The 23,071-nt window shown below is 33.4% G+C and overlaps 1 protein-coding gene across 1 annotated transcript; it reads right to left on the reverse strand.

The window, feature by feature from the left end:
* Nucleotides 1–318: 318 nt before the first annotated feature.
* On the reverse strand, nucleotides 319–949 carry LOC114758346 (uncharacterized). The gene is made up of 3 exons (XM_028947399.1): nucleotides 920–949; nucleotides 528–833; nucleotides 319–417 (listed from the first exon to the last, which is right to left on the reverse strand). The coding sequence occupies exons 1-3, from the start codon at nucleotides 920–922 to the stop codon at nucleotides 319–321; spliced, it is 408 nt and encodes a 135-aa protein (XP_028803232.1). The 5' UTR covers nucleotides 923–949.
* Between the last annotated feature and the right edge of the window lie 22,122 nt (nucleotides 950–23,071).

The following is a 23,071-nucleotide window of genomic DNA, read 5'->3' on the forward strand; positions in this document are numbered from 1 at the left end:
TACCGCTTGAACGGCTCAGAGGGCTGCTTCTGTGGCGATGATAATGAGTGATCACCCAATAGGCTCTTCTTCCCCTTAGACTGACAAACAGACTGTTAGTAATTAAAATAGAGTTTATTTTAAATCAGCTGAATGTGTAGACCTATACATATATACCTTTGAAGGATGTCCTAATGTAAGAAGACGGCCAGGCCAAGCGACAAAGCTACCCACTGCTTGAGCCACTGTCTCTGCATCTGGGGTGGGCATCGGAGGGCATAATTCGCATCAATAGCAGTGTTCAACTGCACCCTCACATGATCAGCAGGGAGAGGCACATTATGAATCATACTCTCCCCCTGGTAAATTGAACATGCGGCCCGTTGCAACAGTGTGATGTTTAGGGCTATCTGCCATACACTGAACGTCCGCTTCACCCTGATTTAACATGAGAGACAAGTTAGCTAGATATATAAATTATTGAATGTAATTGTATAAACACAAGTATTATACCTCAGGTAGCAAGGGGAATGTGCAGCTGTCTTTGCCACTTGGGCTGAGATTCGGAGCCGCTGTGGTGCTTGATTCTTGATCAACTGCTCGATTAGGAGCGCTTGCGCTTTAACTTGCTCCTTTAACCAGCGTGTTTCTTCCTTCAGCTCCATGAACTCAGCAGAGGAAGGCGTGCACGATGAAGAGGGCTTTTGTCGGTACCCGAAGTAATCCCTCTTGGTGACTCCATAACCGACGCCCCTAAGAAGACCAGGATGGTCAGGAGTCCCCAATGCCCTCCTCAATATATCCTGGTCATCTGCAGAATATGCCCCCTGCGAAACTTCCTGGGACAAACTCTCCTGTGCAACAAACATTGACATAGTTATTCATACTTAAAGATATTTGACAATAACGTGAGGATTATTTAATTTAGAATAATACTCACCATCCTGTCCACGACCTCCTTAACGCGAGGATTATCAATTTGGCCATCTTTATTTTGCCTGGCCAATGCCCACAGCATCTGACGGGATACAGTGACATCTGATCCCTCCTTCTGAGTCACCTCTTGCTCGAGGCCCGCATAACCCAAGCGCCCCTTTCGGTAGGGATATTCATTCTTCTTTACCCTTTCCTTATTTTGGGTACTTAATTCCTGCAAAAACAAAATAGATTCACAATTAAACAGTATATAGATTAAACAAAATGGACTATTTAATATCGAAAAGAGCGAGGATTATTACTTGAAATTGACTATCACGACGTGACGTCACAAAAGCAGCCCAATCCTCTGGTTTGACCAAGTCCCGTATCAAGCTAGGAACCTCGGACTCATCGGCTGTGGAAGGATCCTTCAAGTACTTGTGTGTCACAAAGTATCGAAAAGAGCGCAGTGCCCTCCCAGCCTTCCCCTCCACAAACTTCTTCCTGCTCTCATCTATATCAAATGCAGACTGCAAAACATATAAAACAACACATTAGTGTCACGCAGCTTGTAAGAAAATGAAATGAGTTGTTATAATATATTACCGATACATCTGTCCAAATAGCGTCTCACACTGAACGATCAACCCTCCTCCAGTGCTGTGCTGTAATGGGCACGGTGCTTCGTGCCACTGCCCCAATATAGCTAATAAATTTATTTGACCTTACAGCTTGTCCTTTCTTATTCCATTGTACGGCAAATTTCTTTCCTTCCGTTTGAGCTTTCACGACCTCTTGCATGACACAAAGGCCCCTCTGTATGCGTGCTGCCTCGTCTTGCAACTGTCTCTCCTGGTCAGAGGCATCTCTCGGCTGAGATGGATTATCGGTGCTAGATCCGCTATTGTCTGCCATCTGCAATGAAATTCAATTAAACAAAATGAATCAGAATCCATTAAATGAAAATAAAGTCATTAATGACGAAATTGACTTGAACAAAATTAAAACAAATAAAAGAATCATAGAAAATAATAAGAGAATTTACATGCATGTTTAAGAAGATCTTTTTCTTTTTCTACTCTTATGTTTTTGCATATTCTTCTTGGTTTGAATTGTTTTGATCTTCTTACGAAACACTTTCCCCCTCTTTGAAATCCATATTCCGTCATTGTGATCGTGCCTGACGTACATGGATTGATCTTCATTTAAATGAGAATCAAGTGATGTCCCTTGAAATGGATCATCTTCAACTGCATTGTCTTCATACCCTGTCTCTTCAATATTCATTTTATTAGTCAACAAAACAATAGACCATCCTTTAGTAGTCGGGTCAGGGACATAAAACACTTGTGTAGCCTGAGAAGCCAAAATGAATGGCTCTTCCTTGTATCCTTCCTTATTCAAATTCAATTGTATGAACCCTAAGTCATCAATCCTTAATGCATTATTATTATCCACCCACTTGCAACCAAATACCGGAACTCTGAATTCAATGTAATCCAACTCCCAAATATCCTCAATCACTCCAAAGTATGACATACGTGCATAGATAGGATTTTTATCTTTGGCACTTGATATATGCATGGTACTAGCTACAAGAGTTACGCCACTATTTTGCTGTTTACTCTGATCATCTTGCTGTTAGTATAGAAAGTGAACCCATTGATAAGGTAGCTTGTGAAAGAAATCACATGTTTGCTCGGTCCATCTGCCAACAACTTTAATTTCTTCGAAACAGAATTAGGATCATTATTATACTTGCCATGCACCTGCTCTCTCAACCATGCTGTAAATTGTTTATTGTGTGTTTTGGTGTACCAACTTTCAAGTTTATTGGGATTATCCCTCTTTAGCTCATCAATATGCTCATGCACATAGTCCTCAATCTCTTTGGAGTTGCAATACATATAGATGTGCCTGCTCTCACTGTTGGTTTGAAATAGTTACAACTTTCTTTCCCATAATCCCTTCTCCATCTGTCCTTCCCTCATGACGAGACATTGGAACCCTAATATCACTTGCATTTTTTAAGTAATGGGTACAAAATTCAGTGGCCTCTCACAAATATATCGTTCTACGATACAACCCTCTGGCCGACTTTGATTTTTCACATACCCTTTCAATATTTTCATGTAACACTCAACTGGGTACATCCATCTTAAATACACTGGGCCACACAGTTGGACCTCTCTAACTAAGTGGACGGTTAAATGGACCATGATGTCAAAAAAGGCCAGAGGAAAATACATTTCAAGTTCGCATAACGTAACTATGATTTGGGTTTGCAATCTTGGCAATTTACTAGGATTAATCACTTTGCTGCAAAGAGACTTAAAGAAGAAACATAACTTTGTGATCGTAACTCGCACCTTATCAGGTAAAATTGCCCGTATTGCCACTGGAATAAAGTTTTCCATTAAGACATGATAGTTATGAGATTTTAAACCTTTTAACTTCATATCCTTCATTGAAACAAGGTTACTAATGTTAGAAGAGTAACCTTCCAACACTTTTACTGAAGCAAGAAACTCACAAAAACTACTTTTCTTTTTTCTAGAAAGGGTGTGAGCTGCCAGATGAAGAAATGTACGAGTTCCTTATCCTCTGGTGCCAATTCCTCCCTTATCCCCATTTCAACTATGTCTAACCTGGCATTTATGCCATCTTTAGTCTTCCTAGGAATATGGAGTAATGTGCCAAACAAACTTTCACATACGTTTTTCTCAATATGCATGGCATCAAGAAAATGTCTCACATTTAGGGTTATCCAATACGGTAGTATAAAGAAAATAGACCTCTTCTTCCACCCACTTGTCCCAACATGCTTTGTGAAAGGTTTTCCAAATTCACAATCTATATCTTTCACCTTTTGAAATACATCCTCCCCAATCAACGGTGTAGGTGCCTTACCTTCTTCTGAATTCCCATTGAAATATTTTTTGAATCGCCGGTAAGGATGATCACGATGCAACCATCTACGATGTCCCATATATGAATTTTTCATTCCATGCTTCAACCTTATGGAATCTGTGCTCTCTTCACAAATGGGACAACCAAGTTGCCCTTTAATGCTATACCCTGAGAGATTACCATACGCAGGAAAGTTGTTAATTGTGCCAAATAACATAGCTTTCAAATTGAATGTTTCTTCCTTATATGCATCATATACATCAACTCCATTCTCCCACAATACTTTCAAGTCTTCAATTAATGGAGCTAGATATATATCTATGTCATTTCCCGGTTGCTTTGGCCCAGAGATTATCATAGACATCATTGAATACTTGCGTTTCATGCATAGCCATGGATGAAGGTTATATATAAACAAAATTACTGGCCATGTGCTATGGGTGCTGCTTTGCATCCCATACGGGTTCATCCCATCAGTGGCTAATACAAGGCGTAGATTTCTATCTTCCTCAAATTCAGGATACTCAATATCAAACTTCTTCCATTCTGGAGAATCAACAGGATGGTGAAGCATGCCATCTTTAACCCTTTCATCCGCATGCCACCTTAAATTTCTCGCATCTTCTATATTACTATACAAACGTCTAAATCTTGGCACAATGGGAAAATACCATAATGCCTTCTTCGGGCTCTTCCTATTCTCTTGGTAGCGCGATGCATTACACTTAGGACACTCAGTTAGTGACTTATACTCCTTCCTAAACAAAATGCAATCGTTGGGGCAAGCATGTATCTTCTCATAGCTGAGGCCGACAGAGCGCAACACTTGCTTTGCATCATACGTTTTACTTGGAAGCTCATTTTCTTTCGGTAGCATTTGTTTAACAAGCAACAGCAGTTCTGTGAAGCTTGTGTCGCTCCACCCATTTCTTGCTTTCAAATTATACAGTTTCAACACTGCAGACAATTTTGTGAAATCAGTACAACCTTCATATAGAGGTGTCTCAGCATCACACTTCAATCTGTCAAACATTTCAGGACAATCGTCAAGTTCCCGTTCAATCGCATTTGTCATCTCCTCAAGACGATCAGCTTCATATGTACTCATGTCAACATTAAATGATCCACAGCTTTCACTATGCCCTCGACTACTATTACTCACATCTCTTGTCTCTCCGTGCTTTGTCCAACACTTGTAACTTTGATCAATTCCATTGATAATTAAGTGGCTCTCACAATCGGATGTGAAACCCACTTCAGAAGGCAACACTTAAGACAGGGGCAAATAATCCTGTTGCGATCAGCGGCGTGCTCAATCGCAAACTTAATGAAATCTTCTACCCCATCCCAATATTCTTTTGATAGACGATTGGTAAACATCTATTCCTTGCCCATGGTCCCCGACTAAGATGAATCATTTAAAGGAAAATGTGATCAGCGACTCCAAGATATTGTGAGAATTACACAAAAATAGAAAGTTAACACATGAGGCACTATTGATCACATTTATCCCTCTTTAATTCTACTTGTTAACAACTAGTAATTCTAGTTGTTAGCAACTAGTAATTCAACAAAAATTCACTTTCACTTCAGTTTGAAAAATATTCTACTACTACTGATGTGCTATTCCATTTGAAAAAAATTTGGCAGCATAACGGCTTATAACTTAGCATTCTAAGGCTTTATGGCAAAAAACCAGCAGTCAATCAATTTCAATTACAGAAACAAAAATTGAAACATTAGCAATTTCGATTATTTACCAAACAATTTATGGTGAAAACAAAAATTGAAAATACCCTAAACCCAAAAACCCATTCGAAAGACCCATTTGGCCGAATAGCAAAACCCATTCGGCCGAACAGCAAAACCCATTTTCCGTGTGTGCATTGTGAACGGTCCTAATATCATCCTATCATCCTCTTTCAACTACAATCATATCGAACGAAACACTAAAGGAAATGAGGGGAGCGAGTGACAAAGGAGGACCAACCTGAAGCTCTCAAATATGGAGAACAATGTGTGACAACCGTATGCCGGAGGACACCGCAGCAATGAAGGAGGACAAAGACAGCGACAATGATGGAGGGCGATCAATAAAAACCAAAGGGAAGGGCCGAAAATGAGGTGGGTATGGCGACGAAGAGAGTTCGAAGCAGAAAGGGGGCGCTAGAAATTTTGAACCGACAGAGCCAAATGAATAGGGGACGGGTTTTAAAAGACAATACTTGACGGTTTCTATGAAGAACCGTCAAGTATCTTAAAACAATACTTGACGGTTTTTCTTCAAACCGTCAAGTATCATCAAACTTGTTGGTTTTGGTGGAAACCGTCAAGTTTTGTAACATGATACTTGACGGTTATAATATAACCGTCAAGTATTGTGTGATAATATTTGACGGTTATTTAAAAACCGTCAAGTATTTCCAATAATACTTGACGGTTCCTATTATAACCGTCAAGTTTTCTACATATTTGACGGTTTTGTTAATAACCATCAAATATTTAGCGTCAAGTATTCCTCACTCTGTAGTAGTGTTTTATCTTTTGAGTTCAATATATATTAAACAAAATCCTTTTCCTCAAAGGTAAAAGATCAGCAAGATTACAAAATAAAAGAAGATAAAAAAACTCAAGCCTAGAAGTCTCAGGTTTTGCTCATTTAACTAGGATGGTTCAAAAGCTATCAAAAGAAAATCAAGAGAGTCTTGGACAAGCAAAGGAGCCATTTAGACTTACCCAATCACAAGGATACACCTAGCTTCTTCTTTGTCTAATTTTTTATAATTTTCTTTTTATTATTATGGTGTCATCTAGCCATATGTGTGGCTAGTCCTCTTTGTTCTTGCGGACAAGATGACATGGCTTGAGTTTTTGTATGAATTAGAGAGTTTGTTAGTTTTGACATTTCAGTCTATAAATTTGTCATCTTTGTAAATTTCCTAGGTTATAATTTTATTTTCTTTTTATGGACTGTTATTAAATTTGTATTTTAGTCAAACAATTATGTTTTGAAATTTTCAATGAATATATTTTCAGTTTCCTCATGATTTCATGAGTGTTTATCTTTATAGATTTTTATTTTGATTTGCACAAGTAGTTTATGTCCTAGGGTTTTTGATAGATAACTCTCTTCAAGGAGCCAGATATAATTGTTCAATTGAGTTCACGTGCTAGCTTTCTAGGTATAATTGTTACTTAGCTAATCATGACTTAGATTTTATTTAGGGTTTTATTTTGACTTAATAAACTATTTTTATACAAACTCTTTATCTTTTTGAACCGTGACAGCCAAGCATCAATGTCCTTGGAAAGTGCACCATTTTGGTAGGGTTTTCTATAATTTTTGCCTTCTTTCAATTATGGTTATTTTTTTTAATTTTTCTCAATTTATTTTTTCCAAATAAAATTCAATCAACTTTCTCTTCTTATTCTACTTCTTTTAATCACATTGTTCTTAATTAAAAAGGTTTTTAAAATTTTAAAGAAGCTCCTCATAAAAACAAACGATCTAGGTTGACATTATATAGAGTTGATTTAGCTAATTAATCTAAAAGCTTATACTACAAGCGATCAAAAATCATGAACTAAATGTAAAGAAAAAATTGCAAACAAGGGATTCCAAGACCCTATTGTGCAAAGCTCATATTTCGAAGTGAAAGATGACATGAGAATGCTATCAATAAAATAGTCCTTATGATTTTCAAAAACAGTTTTGCCTTGAAAGCATTTCTAACACAGTTTGCACGTGAAGTGAGTTTATTATAATGATTTTATGATTTTAAGGTTTATTTTTTTGGGAAAATTGCGAATAAAGACCCCAATATGTAAAATTACAATTTGGGATCTTGAATTTGAAAAATAGCAAATAAGGACTGGGTCCCACATTTGCAAATATGAAATGTGAGTGAAATGTCTGAAATGCCCCTCAGTTAAATTGTGATTTGGTCTACTAAAGTTGTCATTCGCTAAAGTGAACTTATTATTTCTAATAGTCAACTTGTCATTTGGCGTACCCTCAGCCAAGTTGTGATTTGGTCTACTGAAGTTGTCATTCACTAAAGTAAACTTATCATTTCCCATAGTCAACTTATCATTTGGCAGAGGGGTATTTCAAACATTTTACCACAATTTCATATTTGCAAAAGTGAAACTGGGTACTTATTTGCTATTTTTCAAATTGAGGGTCCCAAATCACAATTTTACCTATTTGGGGGTCTTTATTTGCAATTTTTCCTTTTTTTCCAATCATGGTTAACCTTCTAATGAAAATGGTTTTGATTAAGGAAAGAGCAATTTAGAATAGTTGTTGCACTCAATGCACTTTCACTTAGCGAGTTTATAATCCTTTCCAACCAAGACCATAGAGCTTCATTGATCAAAAGTTGAATAGTTAAGTGAAAAGTATCATAGCAAAAACCTAGAGGCTTTTGGCCTTCTACTAGCACTTCATCCCAAAATAGTTAGCCATGGTATTTAAATGCAAATCAGAGCAAATGAATGAGCTCTAAGTGACAATATACAATAGTACTTCTTCTCATATACAAAAAGGAGGAGGCTACACCATAGCCTAAACCTCCATAGCCTTTCCTAATGGATCCACACTAGAACATTCATTTGAAAAGATTAATTAAAAATCATGGGATGAGACAAAAGCCTCAGTAACTAATATTCCAACTTATCATACATACCAACATTGATTATGAGTTGTCAAGTAGAACAACTATCAAATTTTAAATATATATATAACAATGAGATTTCAAAATATGTATGGAAGGATAATCACAATTAACAAGGCTTTCATTATAAGGGCAAACACACAAACAACATAAGCCTAACTTCCATTATGGGTAGACGAATAAAAGTCCATATGGACTTATCCATTACTCTAGAGGATGAAAAAAGAGCCACTAAGGCCTGTCTGTTCCTATGGGGAACGAAAGAGCTAACTAATAAGCACCAAAGACAGCCACTATAAAAAAAAATACAAATTAGCTACAGAATTTAGTGACAAAATTTTCATCATTAATCAAAATTAATAACAGATTAGTGATGGGATTTAGGTAGCAATGAAATTTTTTTGGTCACTAATTGCTCCATCGCTAATTATTTAGCGATGACATTCAAAATTCCACCGCTAATTAGCAATAGATTATTGATTAATATCATAAATTAGTGAGGAAAATTTTTTGTCACTAATCCGTGACTAATTAGTGACAGATATCCAACATAAATTCTATCACAAAATAGTAATGGATTTGTGACAAAAATTCCATCATCTATTGCTAATTTTTTTTATTTTGTAAATTTAAAAGTATCGTGTGACATTCGCCAATTGCTAACACGTATCATGTTGGTGACCACTGCCTCATCACTAGCCACCACATTACCTCCTCCTCTCTCCCCTAATGTTAGCATGTCATGCCCTTGTCCACGTTATCACCACGTGTCTATCATTGTGAGATGCCCCATTATCATTGGTCACCACCTCACCTCCTTTTCTCCCTCCCATGTGCCATGTCATGCCCTTATCAATGTCATCACCATATGTCCATCATTGTGAGCCACTATGTCATCATCAGTTGCCATTTCACCTCCTCTCCTGTGACCTTGCATCCTGCCCTCATCCACATCATCACCAAGTGTCTATCATTATGAGTTGCCATGTTATCACTTTGTCCACGTCATCGCTAGGTCACTATAACTCAGCTCAATTTTTGAAGGAGTACTGGTTCAAACCTGAGACCTCTTATACGTGTCCTGAAACCTTTACTAGTTGAGCTGAGAAATATTTGCAAAATTTTTATGCAAAAATAAATATATACAATATTTTGAATAATAAATACAAATGTATATAGTAATATTATTTATATAATTTAATATATTATTATTTATTTCAATTTAATTTTTGTATTTTAGTAAAAAGTTTTGAATAATTAATTTTTTATTCGAATATTTAATGAAACAATAAGTATATTATATATTAGTATTTTTATTTTCTTTTATAATATTTGTATTTTTTATTTTTATATAATATATTATTTAAAATTATGATATATTATCTTTTTATTTTAGTAATAAATATTAAAAAATAATTGTTATATATTTATATTATATTTGTACGACGGATTAGTGATAGAATTGCAAGGAAAATTAGTGATCAAAAAATTCCATCACTAATTCCATAAAAAAATGTTTTGTGATGGAGTTAATGACGGATTAGTGAGGAAAATTAGTGACGAAAGAATTTTGTCATTAATTTTTGTTATTAATCCTTTTACAACAGAATCAACGATAGATTTGTGACAAAATTTAGTAACATGATGGGATAAAATTCTGTCACTAATTTAGTGATAAAAAATTTCTGTCACAAATTGCAGTAGGCCTTGCCATGTGATAGAACCAGACTCATTTCAAACATCCAATCAAAAACTCAATTAACCACAATATAATCAAACATATAGTATTCATTTTCTTAAAATACTATATATTCTCATGCTTCAACGGTATAAATCATATCATATACACTTTCCAAACTTCTCATTTACAAATCCACACATCCTACAAGATGATTTTATAGCTGAAAAGATATAATATATATCATCGTGTTTCAAATAGTATTCCAAAATCTCATATCATAAAAAATACTCACAAACATTACATTATCACATATAACAAATGAAAAGTAATTGCATCTTGCCAAATAAAAGAAAAGAAAATACCACGAGAAACCTTGGCTTCAAGCACCAAAAATGTGACAGAGAAAAATTGTAACATCTTTAATTTTAGGTCTAGAAATTTAAGAATTAACCTAATTTGAGTAGGCTACTAGATCTCCTTGAGTAGGGGGTTCCAAAACTTCCTAAAAAGGTAGAAAGATTCTCAAGGACTAAACTGCAAAGTAGAAGTTTTTTTGTGACCAAGGGACAAAGGAAGTTAGAGACTCTAGTAAATTCTCGAGGTCGTAGTATAAGAAATAAGGATAATTATAGGCCAAAAGTTATGATAAAGATTTCAATGAGATGATTCTTGATGTTAAGACGAGTAGGGGCAAAATTATAATTTTGAAAAGTTTCAGGCTAAAAAGGATAATAATAAAAAATATGCCTGAAAACTCCAAAAACCTTCTAGAAAATGGGAAATAGTGTTTTAAGGTCCATTTGAGATTTAAAATGATACAAATATCTCAAAAAAAATAAATTTATAATAATCATAGAATTTTGGCTAATTAAGTGATATTTAGTCAAATCCAACTATTAAAAGTAGGCCTCAAATAATTGGAAAAATGGCGATTAATTACTTGAGAAATTATGTGAAGTTATAAAAATGATCCAGTTGGCTTTAAAAATATTTAAAGTCTAATTAGGTTGAAAGGAAGTTGTTTTCTAGAAATTCAAAAAATGGTACTATCCAGTTGAGTTTTGGCCTGAGAAAAACTAGAAAAAATTTTCCACAATGAAAGAGAATTTATGGAGTAAAGGAATGAATTTTTAGACTTAGGAAACATCAAAAAGTAATTGGTCAAACTTTTATTATTATAAAATAATTTGATGCTTCCTAAGGAGAGGACAAATTTTTAAATGTCAATTCTTGCAGATTTTCTTAATTATTATGTCATTTGAGCTCATAAATGAGGAGATATGTTTTTGAGCTACAAGATAGAAGCGACAGAACAATTATTTGAGTTGCCTTAACAATCAAACTTAAGAATTTACCCAATATGTTAGGGTTTTTGCAGTGTAAACTAATATAATAAGATGGGGCATGAGAGATGTCAATTCTTTTCCCTTCTTTTCCCTATTTTGGCACCATTTAGTGTGCTCTTATTGGTGATAATTTTTCAAGAAGGAGTATGTATAGAAACATGTGATGATATTAGATTAAAATAATGTTATGGACTTCAAATGACATTGCAATACAGTTATGGAATTCAAATCATGTTCTAATGAAATTAAGAGACACTTATGGAGCTTGGAATGATGACACCTCACCATGTAATTTCAACCATGTTTGAGGGAAAAGCTTGGACTTGAAGCCACAATTCAATATAGTCAAATTGGAGATTATAAATACCTCCTTCCTCCCATTTATGTGAGAATTTTCGGCCAAAAGCAAGAAAGAAAAGAGAGACCAAAATTTGAGCAAGCAAGAGGATGAGGAAGAAGAAAAGCTCAAGCAAATCAAGTTCCAACTCTTAGTAACTATTGGATTTAGTTGTTGTTTATGTTGTTGCTTGAGTTGTTAAGCTTTATTATGGTTTTTGATAAGTTTTGGAAGCTAGAAACTTTAAACCTTGTTGCTAGCCAAATTTTTATAAAGTATGTTAAGAATGTTTTGAAGTTAGGTTAATAATTAAGAGGTATAAAAGGATGAGAATCTTGTGTTATTGCATGAAAAATGGAAGGATTCCTTGTTGCTCTTCTTGTGTATATGTTTAGGCCAAAATGGGGTTTAAGGGACTAGGATTTGATACATGTTAATTTAATAATTCTAATGAGTTTAAAAGGAAAATTTGTGTGGGATTATGTTAAAAGAAAGTGATTGGAAGCATTAAATTTGAAAATGAAAAATTTGACCATAAACCCTAATGTTTCAGCCAAAGTGAGTTTGATAGGGAGGGGTTGGATTTTGATGAAGCTAAGTTCAAAAATAGATTCTACATCCAAAATTATGTAGGAGTGGCATGTGAAAATTATTCTAAGAAAGATGGAATAAAAACCCTAAAATATAAGTTTATGGTTAAGGGTTTAAAAAGGGTAAGTCATGAGCATTGCTACCATGGTTCTAATGGGTGAAATGCACAATGTGTTTATGTATTTAGGTCATTGGACATTATGGAAGTAGAATTGGGAGCTTGGACAATGAAGCTCCAAGTATGGAAAGAGTGGAAACAAAGAAAACAACTTTAATGTAGCAAATTTTACCTTAATCTATATGCTTGGCTGTTACTTGCATGAATTGACATGTTTATTAGGCTTGTATGGTTATGTGAAACCATGCATCCATTTATATATGTGATGATGTTTGAAATATGTCATAGGCTTACGTGTTTTTATAATTGATGTATGATAATTTTCAAACATGTCATTGTGTTATGGAAATGGTAAATTTGAAAGCATGTCACAATACCAAGTTATGCCAAAGCAAAGAGAAAAAATTGGAAAGTTAAATATTTATTATGATATGTATCAATTCTCTTATTATGTTAATTTTTATATGAACATGATGATGATGAGTGTGATTATATATAAGACCGGTGGTATGAATATTTAAATATGTGATGATATGAAATTAGCACAAATGTGTCGGAAGAAACATGCATGATGTATGAAATGAAGGATTGAAGAAATGTGTTTGTTTTTATGCTATGTGCCAATACTCCCTTTTTTTTTTTTTTGCGTAACAGTGCCAGTGCTCCTTTTATGCCAAAGATGTTATATAATATGACACTTGTGATATGCCAACCTAAATACAAGAAGATAAAGTTTGGCGTAAGTTTATGATGAAATAGTTGTATGCATAGAAGAGATGGTTTTAGCAAGTTATGATCAAGAGGATAAATAATCTGATAGGAAGGCATGAAATTGGGATAAAGTAAATCTAAAGCAAATGTTTGAATCTGCTCATAAAATTTTATGAGTTAATACACATCTTGAGTTTTAAAAGAAGTAGTAGATTATCTCAAATGGATGTGTACGTAAAAAGATATGATTTTTCAAAATTAGGAGAGAACAACTGAAAATTTCAGAATTTACCATATGAATAGTACTATTTTATGCATTTTTCAGGAATAAATAAGCAAGTAAATAAAATAATGAGTATTTTTTCCTATAGAGAATTAAAGGAGCTTTAGATGAATACTTGAATAAGCTCCATATGAGTTTTTTACATTTAGTTCTAAATTTTCAAAATTGGACTAGAAGACTAGAATTTATCAAATGAATAGTAACTCAAAAATTAAAATGCAAAATTTTAATCTATGGATTTAATTCATGATTCACTTAAACCATAGCTTCCGAATGCATATTAAAAGGGGTAAAATTATGGATGTTATAAAAATCAAGTTAGAAACACTTACTTTGATATTTAGAAGTTCAAAAATATTTCTAGAAGTAGAAAAAAAAAAATGCAAGTCCTAGCAAAGCTAAGAGCATCCACCACAACCCTCTCTTCAAAAGTTTTTTTCACAACTCAAAATTATGACTGATATACATGTTCTTTGACATTCACCATGTCCAAAAGAGCCATTTGCCGTAGCTAACTACACAGCCATGGTGACTCGAATTGAAAAATTTATAATTAATTATTCACATCTCCAAAAGTTATAAATTAGGACTCTTTAGAAAGTTTGAGATGTCTAATTTTCAATGCAAAAAAGAGTCACATAAAAAATAATATCATTTGGCGTTTGAAAAGGGTAATCTACCAAGAATACTCAAAAGGTTTATAGGTCATAAAGACATAATTTTAAAAATTCATAATTAATTTCATACATGTTCAAAATTTTATAAATTAAGATTCTTTGAAAAGATTGATGTGTCTACCTTTCAAAACAAAAGAATCATAAAAAAATTGTTAGTTTTACCATTTAAAATTCTCGAACCCCAAGACTATTCTAAGACGTCTAGAGATATGATCCCCAATCATTATCCTTGGTTGGAATACTCAATCTACTTGATGATTTTTCCTGCATAGAGGACTCGACATTAAGCTTTAAAATGTGACTAAAATCAGTTCAATCCAAGTTTTCTAAACTAAGCTATGAAATTTTTTCTAGTTATCCCAAATTTCTTGAAAATACCAAGTTAAAGGAACTCGAGATTGAGTTTGAATATTTAAGTTCTGAGTTACATTATATTGGTCAAACTTGTCACATCCCAAAAATTTTCATTTGGCAATAAAGGATCAAAAATTAGGATGAGGATCAATATAAGAGCTAGATGGGGAGATGAAACAACTTTTAATATGAAACTTGAAAAGGTCTGAGCTAGTATTTTCGTAATTATCAGTCTAGGAAGGGCAAAACGAGAAAATTTGAGAAAAATTTCATAAAATCCCCAAAAAATAGAAAAATTATAGAGTAGAGGTTTTGAAAACTCAGTTGAGGCTCGAAAGGTGGAATTTTGGTGAAAATGAATTATTACGAAATTTCCCATAAACGGAGGTTTTTCGGAAAATTATTGGGAAAATGAAGGAAAATAATTATTTTAATGAGTTACAGGCCTCTATAAAGTTGGGAGATTAATGAAAAATTCATCTAAATGTGTGTTTGAATTTATAAAATTGGTTTTAGGCTTTGGAGGCTCAGGAATTAATTTTAGAGAATTTATTTTCCCTCAGATTTACCGATAAAGGCCTAATCAGAGAAAATTCAAAATAAATACCTAGAGGTAGTGAAAAATTCTGAAAATTTCCAGATAATGCTCTCACATTAAAAGGTGAATTATCATAGAGAGCAAGGAATTTTTGAAGGTTTGAAAAAAATTATGAAATGTTATTAGTGAATAGTAATTGATAAAGTTTCAAATCGGTCTGGAATAGTGATTTGGTTTATGGGCCATATTTTTGGACCAGTACAAACCATTTGTGGAGCCTACAATGGACCCATTAAAGATCCAATTTTGTGCACTTTCCAGATTTCACTATTTTTATTAAATAAATGTGAAATTAAGAGATATTTTTGTGGAAAAATCTAGAGAAATGCCACATGGAGTGATCTGAATATTTTGGACACTTGATGGCTGCCACATACACCTCTTTAGGTGTCCAATTTCATGCAAATCAGGAGGTAGAGGGCAGATGGATTTTTTTTCTATAAATACCCCTTGAAAATACAAGAAAAATGTTAGAAAATTGGGAAAAATAAGGGGAAACTCTGTCACCGTTCATCCAGCCACCCTTGCACGAAATTTTGAGGTGTTTTAGGCAAGGAATCATCCAACTTACTTCAAGGAGACACTAAGGTATGTCCAAGCATCAATATCTCTAAGTTTTACATTGATTAAACAAGGATTTTTGCTTGGAAAAATGCTGGAAAATTCTGAGAAATTCGGTTGAGATGTGTGATGATTAGAGAAGGATAGAAACCTTAATAATTAAGTGGAATAAGGAAGATTAAATGATGTATGGATTGATTTTTGGATGAAAACAAAGTTAGGGTTTAAGGGAAGGAATTTTGTTCAGCACTGTTCATGCAGAAGCAATTTGATTTTGCTTGATTTGATGATTCCAATGGCTTTAAAACATGTTTTTGTGTAGGGATATAATGTTGGAAAGTGTTTAAAATCATCGGAATCAAAAATAGAATTTTTGGAAGCATATAGCCCCCTATTCGGCCAAGAGGAGTTCATGGGGAAGGAGTTTGAATTTTAAGAATCTGATTGCACCATTGGATTCCTCATGAAAAATTGTGTAGGATGGAGTCATGAGATGGTTGATTCTAAAGGAGGAATCAATTTGTTAAAAATCAAAGACAAAAGGGGGGAGTTGTTAAGTAATGTTAAAGTGTTGGAACTAAGTTGCCTTGTGATTAATATAGCCTATGTTTATGCTTGGTTTAATAGGCATTGAGAGGAGGAATTAAGGAGAAGCATTGCCCCTTGGAGGAATTAGTTGGACAAGCTTTGCAAAGGTAGCTTTGAATTATAATTTGATTGTTTATCTTGCTTGTTTGTTGTGATTGTTGTTGTTTGGATTGGAGGACCTTTGTGATGACATTGATTGTTTGATTGATATTAGTTATGCTTTGGCCAAATTCTTTGTGGTATGTGGGTAATATGATGTTCCTCGTCTTGCATGATATGTGGCATGAATTCCTATGAGTTGGGAATGAATTGGATTACATGACATATCACAATTTAACTTGCAATGATTTACATGATAATTATAATTCATGTGCTATTGAGATTTCTTTGAAATCTCATTCCTCCTATGTCATTTTATGCACTAATTAGGAAGTGGACCAAGCATGGATCAAGACAAGAAATTGGTATTGGGATAGTGGAGCAATATGTAATTAATGCTATTATTTTATGTTGTGTCAGGTATGATTGAACTTTATGTAATGGTCATATCTAGTTATGAATGATGTTATGATGTGTATTATACTTTATTCTCATGCCCTAATGTTGGAATTATGCATGGTACATTATGGAATGGATGTGGAAAAAGGAAAAGGGGAAATAAATTAAAGAAAGTGGCAATTAGGGGATAGAAATTCCCTAAAAAGTATCAAACTTGTAACACAAAATAATATGTAATTGTGGGAATCTGGGTGTGAAATTTTACAGTCAAATAGATCTCATTTTTGTCTTTAAAAAAAGTGGTAATTCGTTAAATTTGGAGTTGGGTGCTAAGAGTTATGCCCTTCCAAAGTTGGGCAAAAATACTGAAAAATCGAAAATTTACCAAATAAATAGTACATTTTGACGAATTTTCTGGTATTATTCTGGATGGAATTGGATCTAATGATTATTTTTCTCCATAGAAGTCTTAGCAATCTTCATGTGAAAATTAGAACCATTTCGTTTTGATTTTTCTAGATTTAGTTATAAATTTTCAAAGTTGGCCTATTTTCGGAGGAATAGTGTACGGACAAGATGAACAGTGAAATCCTGAAATTTAAAATTTTTCATCCGGAAACGTTACGAAACAACTTATATTGGTTCCAATTGACATATAATAGATTATAAAGAGAAGTGTGATAAAAATCCTCCAGCCTTTGCTCTTAAAGGATGAAAGTGCATGCTTTACCGATATCTATTCGGCTATATCTTCATTCTATTTAGTTATGTTGAATCATTCCCTAATTTAATACTAGTTTTATTATGGCTCAATTAAATCGTCATAAACGCTCGATGTGATCTCTTCGTTTTGGTTAAACTTGTGACACAATAATTTTGAGGTGATTAGGGAAGGAGCCATGCATATATATAATTGGCACCTTGATTTTTTTTTTTTTAATATTATGTCTTTCACTGAGGCGCAATTATCCAATATTTGATTATTATTGACTGGCTCATCCAGATTCTAACATTATTGCATCTAAATAGGATGTAATTCTTCTGGAAAAAAAAAACATTTTGAGTTTTATTCCATTTAACTACTATTTTTAAAACATTTCTCACCAAACGAACATCGCTGGAAAGAAAAAGCATTGTTAATGTCGGTTAATTAGGGCTTTTAATGTCAGTTTCTAGTGTGACGTTTTTGGCAGTGACATTGTTTTGTCACCTTTTAACGTCATTGTAAACTGAATTTCAATATCAGTTATTCTCCAAATGACATTGTATTTTAATCTACCAACATCTAGTATTCCGGGGGCACTTTTAACATTGGTTATTAGCTAATCACCCACGTTAAAAGCAGTTTTCAATGTCGCTTATTTTGAAAAAACGACATTAAAAATGTTTTAACATCAACTAACGTTAAACCTCCATTTTTTTAAAAAAATAAATTTTTGTTTTTTATCTAACCCACCTGAAATTAAAATAACAACAATAATATTATAAAATCAGAATCCAGCATCTAAAATCAATTCTCTCACATAGCTAAAGCCAAAACTAAAGGGAGTGTAAAAGAGTAAAACCACTATTAATCATTACCCCAGCTCGAATAATTCAATAATGTCTTGTATATGGGGTTGTGTTTTCAAAAGGCTGAAAGTTGAAATGAAACAATTAATAGCCAAATCATAGTTGAAATATTAAAAAACACATGAAATCATTAATTTACAGATGATTACCTTATCGAGCTGACTATATACCCCAATTGTGACAATGTCAAACATATAGTGAATAACATAATACTCGCACTCCACATGACCAGTTTGACAACAATACTAAAATAAAGCAAAATACAATGGATGAGAGTGTGAAAGAAAATTATTTATTTAAAAATCATAGTTTGATAAAAGAACTTACATGTGGATAAACCCATTTTATGTTTTTTTATTGGGTTAATATAATTTTTAGTCCTTAAAATTTGAGCTCATTTGGTTTTGATTCCTTAAATTCCAAACACGTGGTTTTAATCTTTGAAATTTATTTTGTCTTAAAACGTTAGTCCTTGACGATACAATGGCATTAAAATTTTCTAAAGTGTTATCAATGACATTAAAAGTGGTGATGTGGACTCACTAGATAACACCTAATTGAATCTTGTATGGATAACAAAGTACAATGCAGTGAACAATTTGTGAAACAAACAGTGAGAAAGAAAAAATAGGAGGCTAAAGAGCCTTGTTTTGAGGACTTGTTTTTTTTCCCCCCTGTTATCTACACAAGACTCTATTAGATGCCATCTAATGAGTTTATATCACTATTATAACGTTGTTTATGACACTTTAGTATACTTTAACTCTGTTACACCTCCAAGGACTACCATTTTGAGATGGACTGAATTTCAAAGATTAAAATCATGTGTTTAAAATTTAAACGATATGTCCAAATTTTAGGGACCACAAATTATATTAACTTTTTTTTTTGGTTTTCTTCTTCTTTGCAAACTTCATCTAGTGCTGCTCCTCCTCCTCTTTCATCATCCGTCATAATCATCGCTGATGCCCTAAATACACTATGATCAAACCAACATAAAAATAATATATCAAAACATAAAATTAATTTCACAACAGATAAATTGATAAAATCTAAACACACGTGTAAGAGAGGCTGTTTGTTTCTTTGGATGGTTTTCCACTAAGGGAATTAAGCCAATATATGGTGTTCTCCAAGGGATAAATGTCAACAAAAGTCCACTTACAACTGAAAGATATAAATTACGATTTTATTTATACCATATTGAATGCAATATCATTATAACATTAACATTGCTCAATTGAAAAATAGCTAAAAAAAATCAAAATTAAACACGCTAAAATTGAAAAAACCGAGATAATTTGCAAATTAATCATACAATCTCCAACAACTACTTCAATGATCTCCATAACAATGAACTAAGTTTTGAATGCCCATTCAAAGGAAAATAATCAATTACAATGTTAAAGCCTTCAGAGTAACACTTCTGAATTCAAAATGATGTTTGTTTGCCATGAAATTTTATATACAAGTTCCTTATTCATCAAAGTTTTTCCCTGTATAAATTCTTTTCCCAAATAATATTTACATTCATCAAACAAAAAATAGGCCAAAATTCAGAAAAAAGCCTCGAAAGTAACAAAAACCACTATAATTTAAATAATCATCACAAATTCAACAACGAACTAGTATTTCAAGTATACCAAAACAAAGAATAAAGTTTTACATGAAGCTTCAAAGGACAAAAATTCAAATCTCTATACAATATACTCAATAATTGCATAAAATGGTCACCAACCAATGTAACCAACCAAACCAACCATACATTGTCAAAATCATCAATGAAACTCAATTAAATCATACCTATAACATCTATTTGAGTTTCCAACCAAAACAATCCAAAAAAAAGAGATGAGAATGAAATTTCAAGCGAGAAAGAAATAACTAACCTCCACGATGAATGGCGCGATGGAGACAATGAATGCCATGAAGAACGACATCGGACGACACGTTGATGGCTTGAAAATGAAGGAAATGGCCGGATTTGACTTGAAGAAGAAGAGTCGAAGGTTGTTGCAAGAGGGGACCACGGCGCGAAGAGAAGAGTGAAAATGAATTTTGAAAAGGTTAAAAGTAACCTGCCATCACAAACGATATTACTTGTTTTAATAAGCGATATTGTTTCCAATTTTTATCGTCATTTGTTGAGTTTTGACGCCGCTTATTCAACAAGCAACGTCGTTTTATGGTTATTTTTATTTTTTTTACTGACTACCCGACTTATGACGTCAGTTTGATTAAAAACTGACATTAAAAACTTTAAAAAAAATTCAAAATTGTCATTGCCTTCTTTTAACGTCGCTTGTATGAATAACAGACATTAATTACCGATGTTATAAGCCTATTTTCTAGTTAAAGAAGACCCAACTTACTGTTATGCCAATCGAATGAACATAACTCATCCACCAGCAAAACAAATAACTATAATAAAATTCATTACTTCTTGAAAATATCATATTACTAGGGACTAGGGAGAAATAATAAAGTACAAAACGCTAATAAATTACAAAGATAACTTATTGATCAGAGAAACCTCAAAGATATTTTGGTTTCTTAGGAAGGCCTTCTGTGGACGTAGGTGCACATCCTGATCCTGGAGGCCCACATCGACAAAGACAAGTATGGCCAACGCAAAATCCACAGCTCACGTCAGGGCCTCCACATCTCACATCACAGTAAGAGGTGCAGTCGGTGTCATTATTGCAAGGTTTATCGTCTTTGTGAATTCTTGCTCTTGAACCCCAACCTGTCCATTTATTCCAACAATAATGAGTTTTTTTTTTTAAAAAAAAATCTTATACACAATACTACATGCACATTTTATATTATTAATCTTTTTAATTTGAAGCATATCATTGAGCATCAATCTTTTCAAAATGGAGAGGAAAGCTGCAAAAACTTCGTAAACTAAATGAGGCAAGAAATAAACCTACACCAAATTACCTGATGGTATGAACATCAGAAAAACAAAGCAAACTAAACCAATAGTTGAAGCTTTCACCATTGCCATCGAACTTCCCGCACTAAGAATTTGAAAGTGTTGTGCACAATTGTTGATGGACAAGATCTTTTTTAGTCTTGATTTATACTAAAATTCCCACAAATTTTTCGTAAAATTTTTTGAAGGTTGACTTTTTGAAACTCATAATGGTAAAATTAATCAGAATTAATTATTGATTGTAATTCATTAATTAAGCATTAATGCATTAATTCCCTAATGTTCATGCATTTCATCTTATGGTTCTAATAAATAACATTAATGTACTCCCTTTGGTCCTAAATGTAGAAGTTAATTAATGGGATTATGTTACCTGTGAATTCGGCTTGGGTTACTACTGGGATTGCAAAATGTGCAACTATCTTGATTTAGGGGAAAATGAAGAGAAATTACCAATGGGATTGAAATTTCTCCACTAATCAATTAGTGATGCAACTAATTCCGTCGCTCAACTTCTTTTTTTCTTGCCAACAATTTCGTCACTAAACTAATCGCTAAATTTCATTGGAAATGACCTGGAACTAAATTTTAGTGGAAGGCAAGTAATCTGGAATTAGAATAGAAAAGCAAAACCATTTTAATCTTTGAATTAACTGTATTAGTTGGAATACTTAAAAGTCTAATTCTTCATTTTGCCTGGGGTTAATATGCAAATTTATCCATAAATGTATATCTAATGTGTGCGAAACAACGTATATTTTTCTTAGGTGTAAAACTACCTATGAAAATTTAAAACGAGAGTAAAACTAACATTGTTGTTAACTCTTCTCACGTTGACCATTTATGAAATTATGTTTGACTGGAAATTCTAACTTGGATGCAGATGTGGAATGCTCCTTGCGCTGCCTCACCCTTCTCTCTTCCTCTCCATTTACTCATTGGACTCTCTCCCTCCTCATACTACCTCCCCCTTCTCTCTTACTCCATCACTGATCATACTCTGATCCCATCTTAATGCAGAAATTCTAGTCGCTCTACCCACAGTTTCTTCTTTTGCTACAACAACCAAGAAAATTAAAGAATAAAAGAGCCAAAATATTGTGAAATCTGCAACTTCCAAGATCTGCAATTTCAAAGAGTTCAACAAGAGAAAGGAGGAAGAGTGAGGGACGAAGCCAAAATGGAGCCATCTTTTGTTTCTTATGACTCTTCCTCATTATTTGTTTCCCCTTAAATTATGTAATTTTGTTGATTCATTATGAATATTGCACTGCAAGCTGGAGACTGCAGCTGAGGCGAGGCCATGGAAGATGGAGGCTTCGTGAATTTGCAGATGGGTGGGGTTATGAATTTTTTTTTAAGAAAATAATAAATTAATATTATAAGGCATATTTTGATTATTTTTATCTTTATTTTAGTTTTCTACTGCCAACGAGGAGATTATTAAGACCACATCTGCTCTCATATCAGCGTTTTCAGTCAACAAATGGAGCCCATTAAATCAAAAATAACGGACGTTTATCATATTTAATGGTGTTATCATTTTTTTATCTCATTTTAAACTTTTATATCTTATTTTGCACCTAAGATAAGTACATCGTGTTTGGCGTATTTGGGCATAAAGTTATGGGTGAATTTACACCTTAACCCTATTGCTTATATAGAAATTAATTATAATATAATGGGGAAAACCATTTTGCAAGTACCTATAGTTTCACTCAATTTTTAATTTGGT

This window comes from Neltuma alba, unplaced genomic scaffold (assembly GCF_004799145.2).
Source record: "Neltuma alba isolate B1F8T4 unplaced genomic scaffold, ASM479914v2 tig00010689_pilon, whole genome shotgun sequence".
NCBI classification, from domain to species: domain Eukaryota; kingdom Viridiplantae; phylum Streptophyta; class Magnoliopsida; order Fabales; family Fabaceae; genus Neltuma; species Neltuma alba.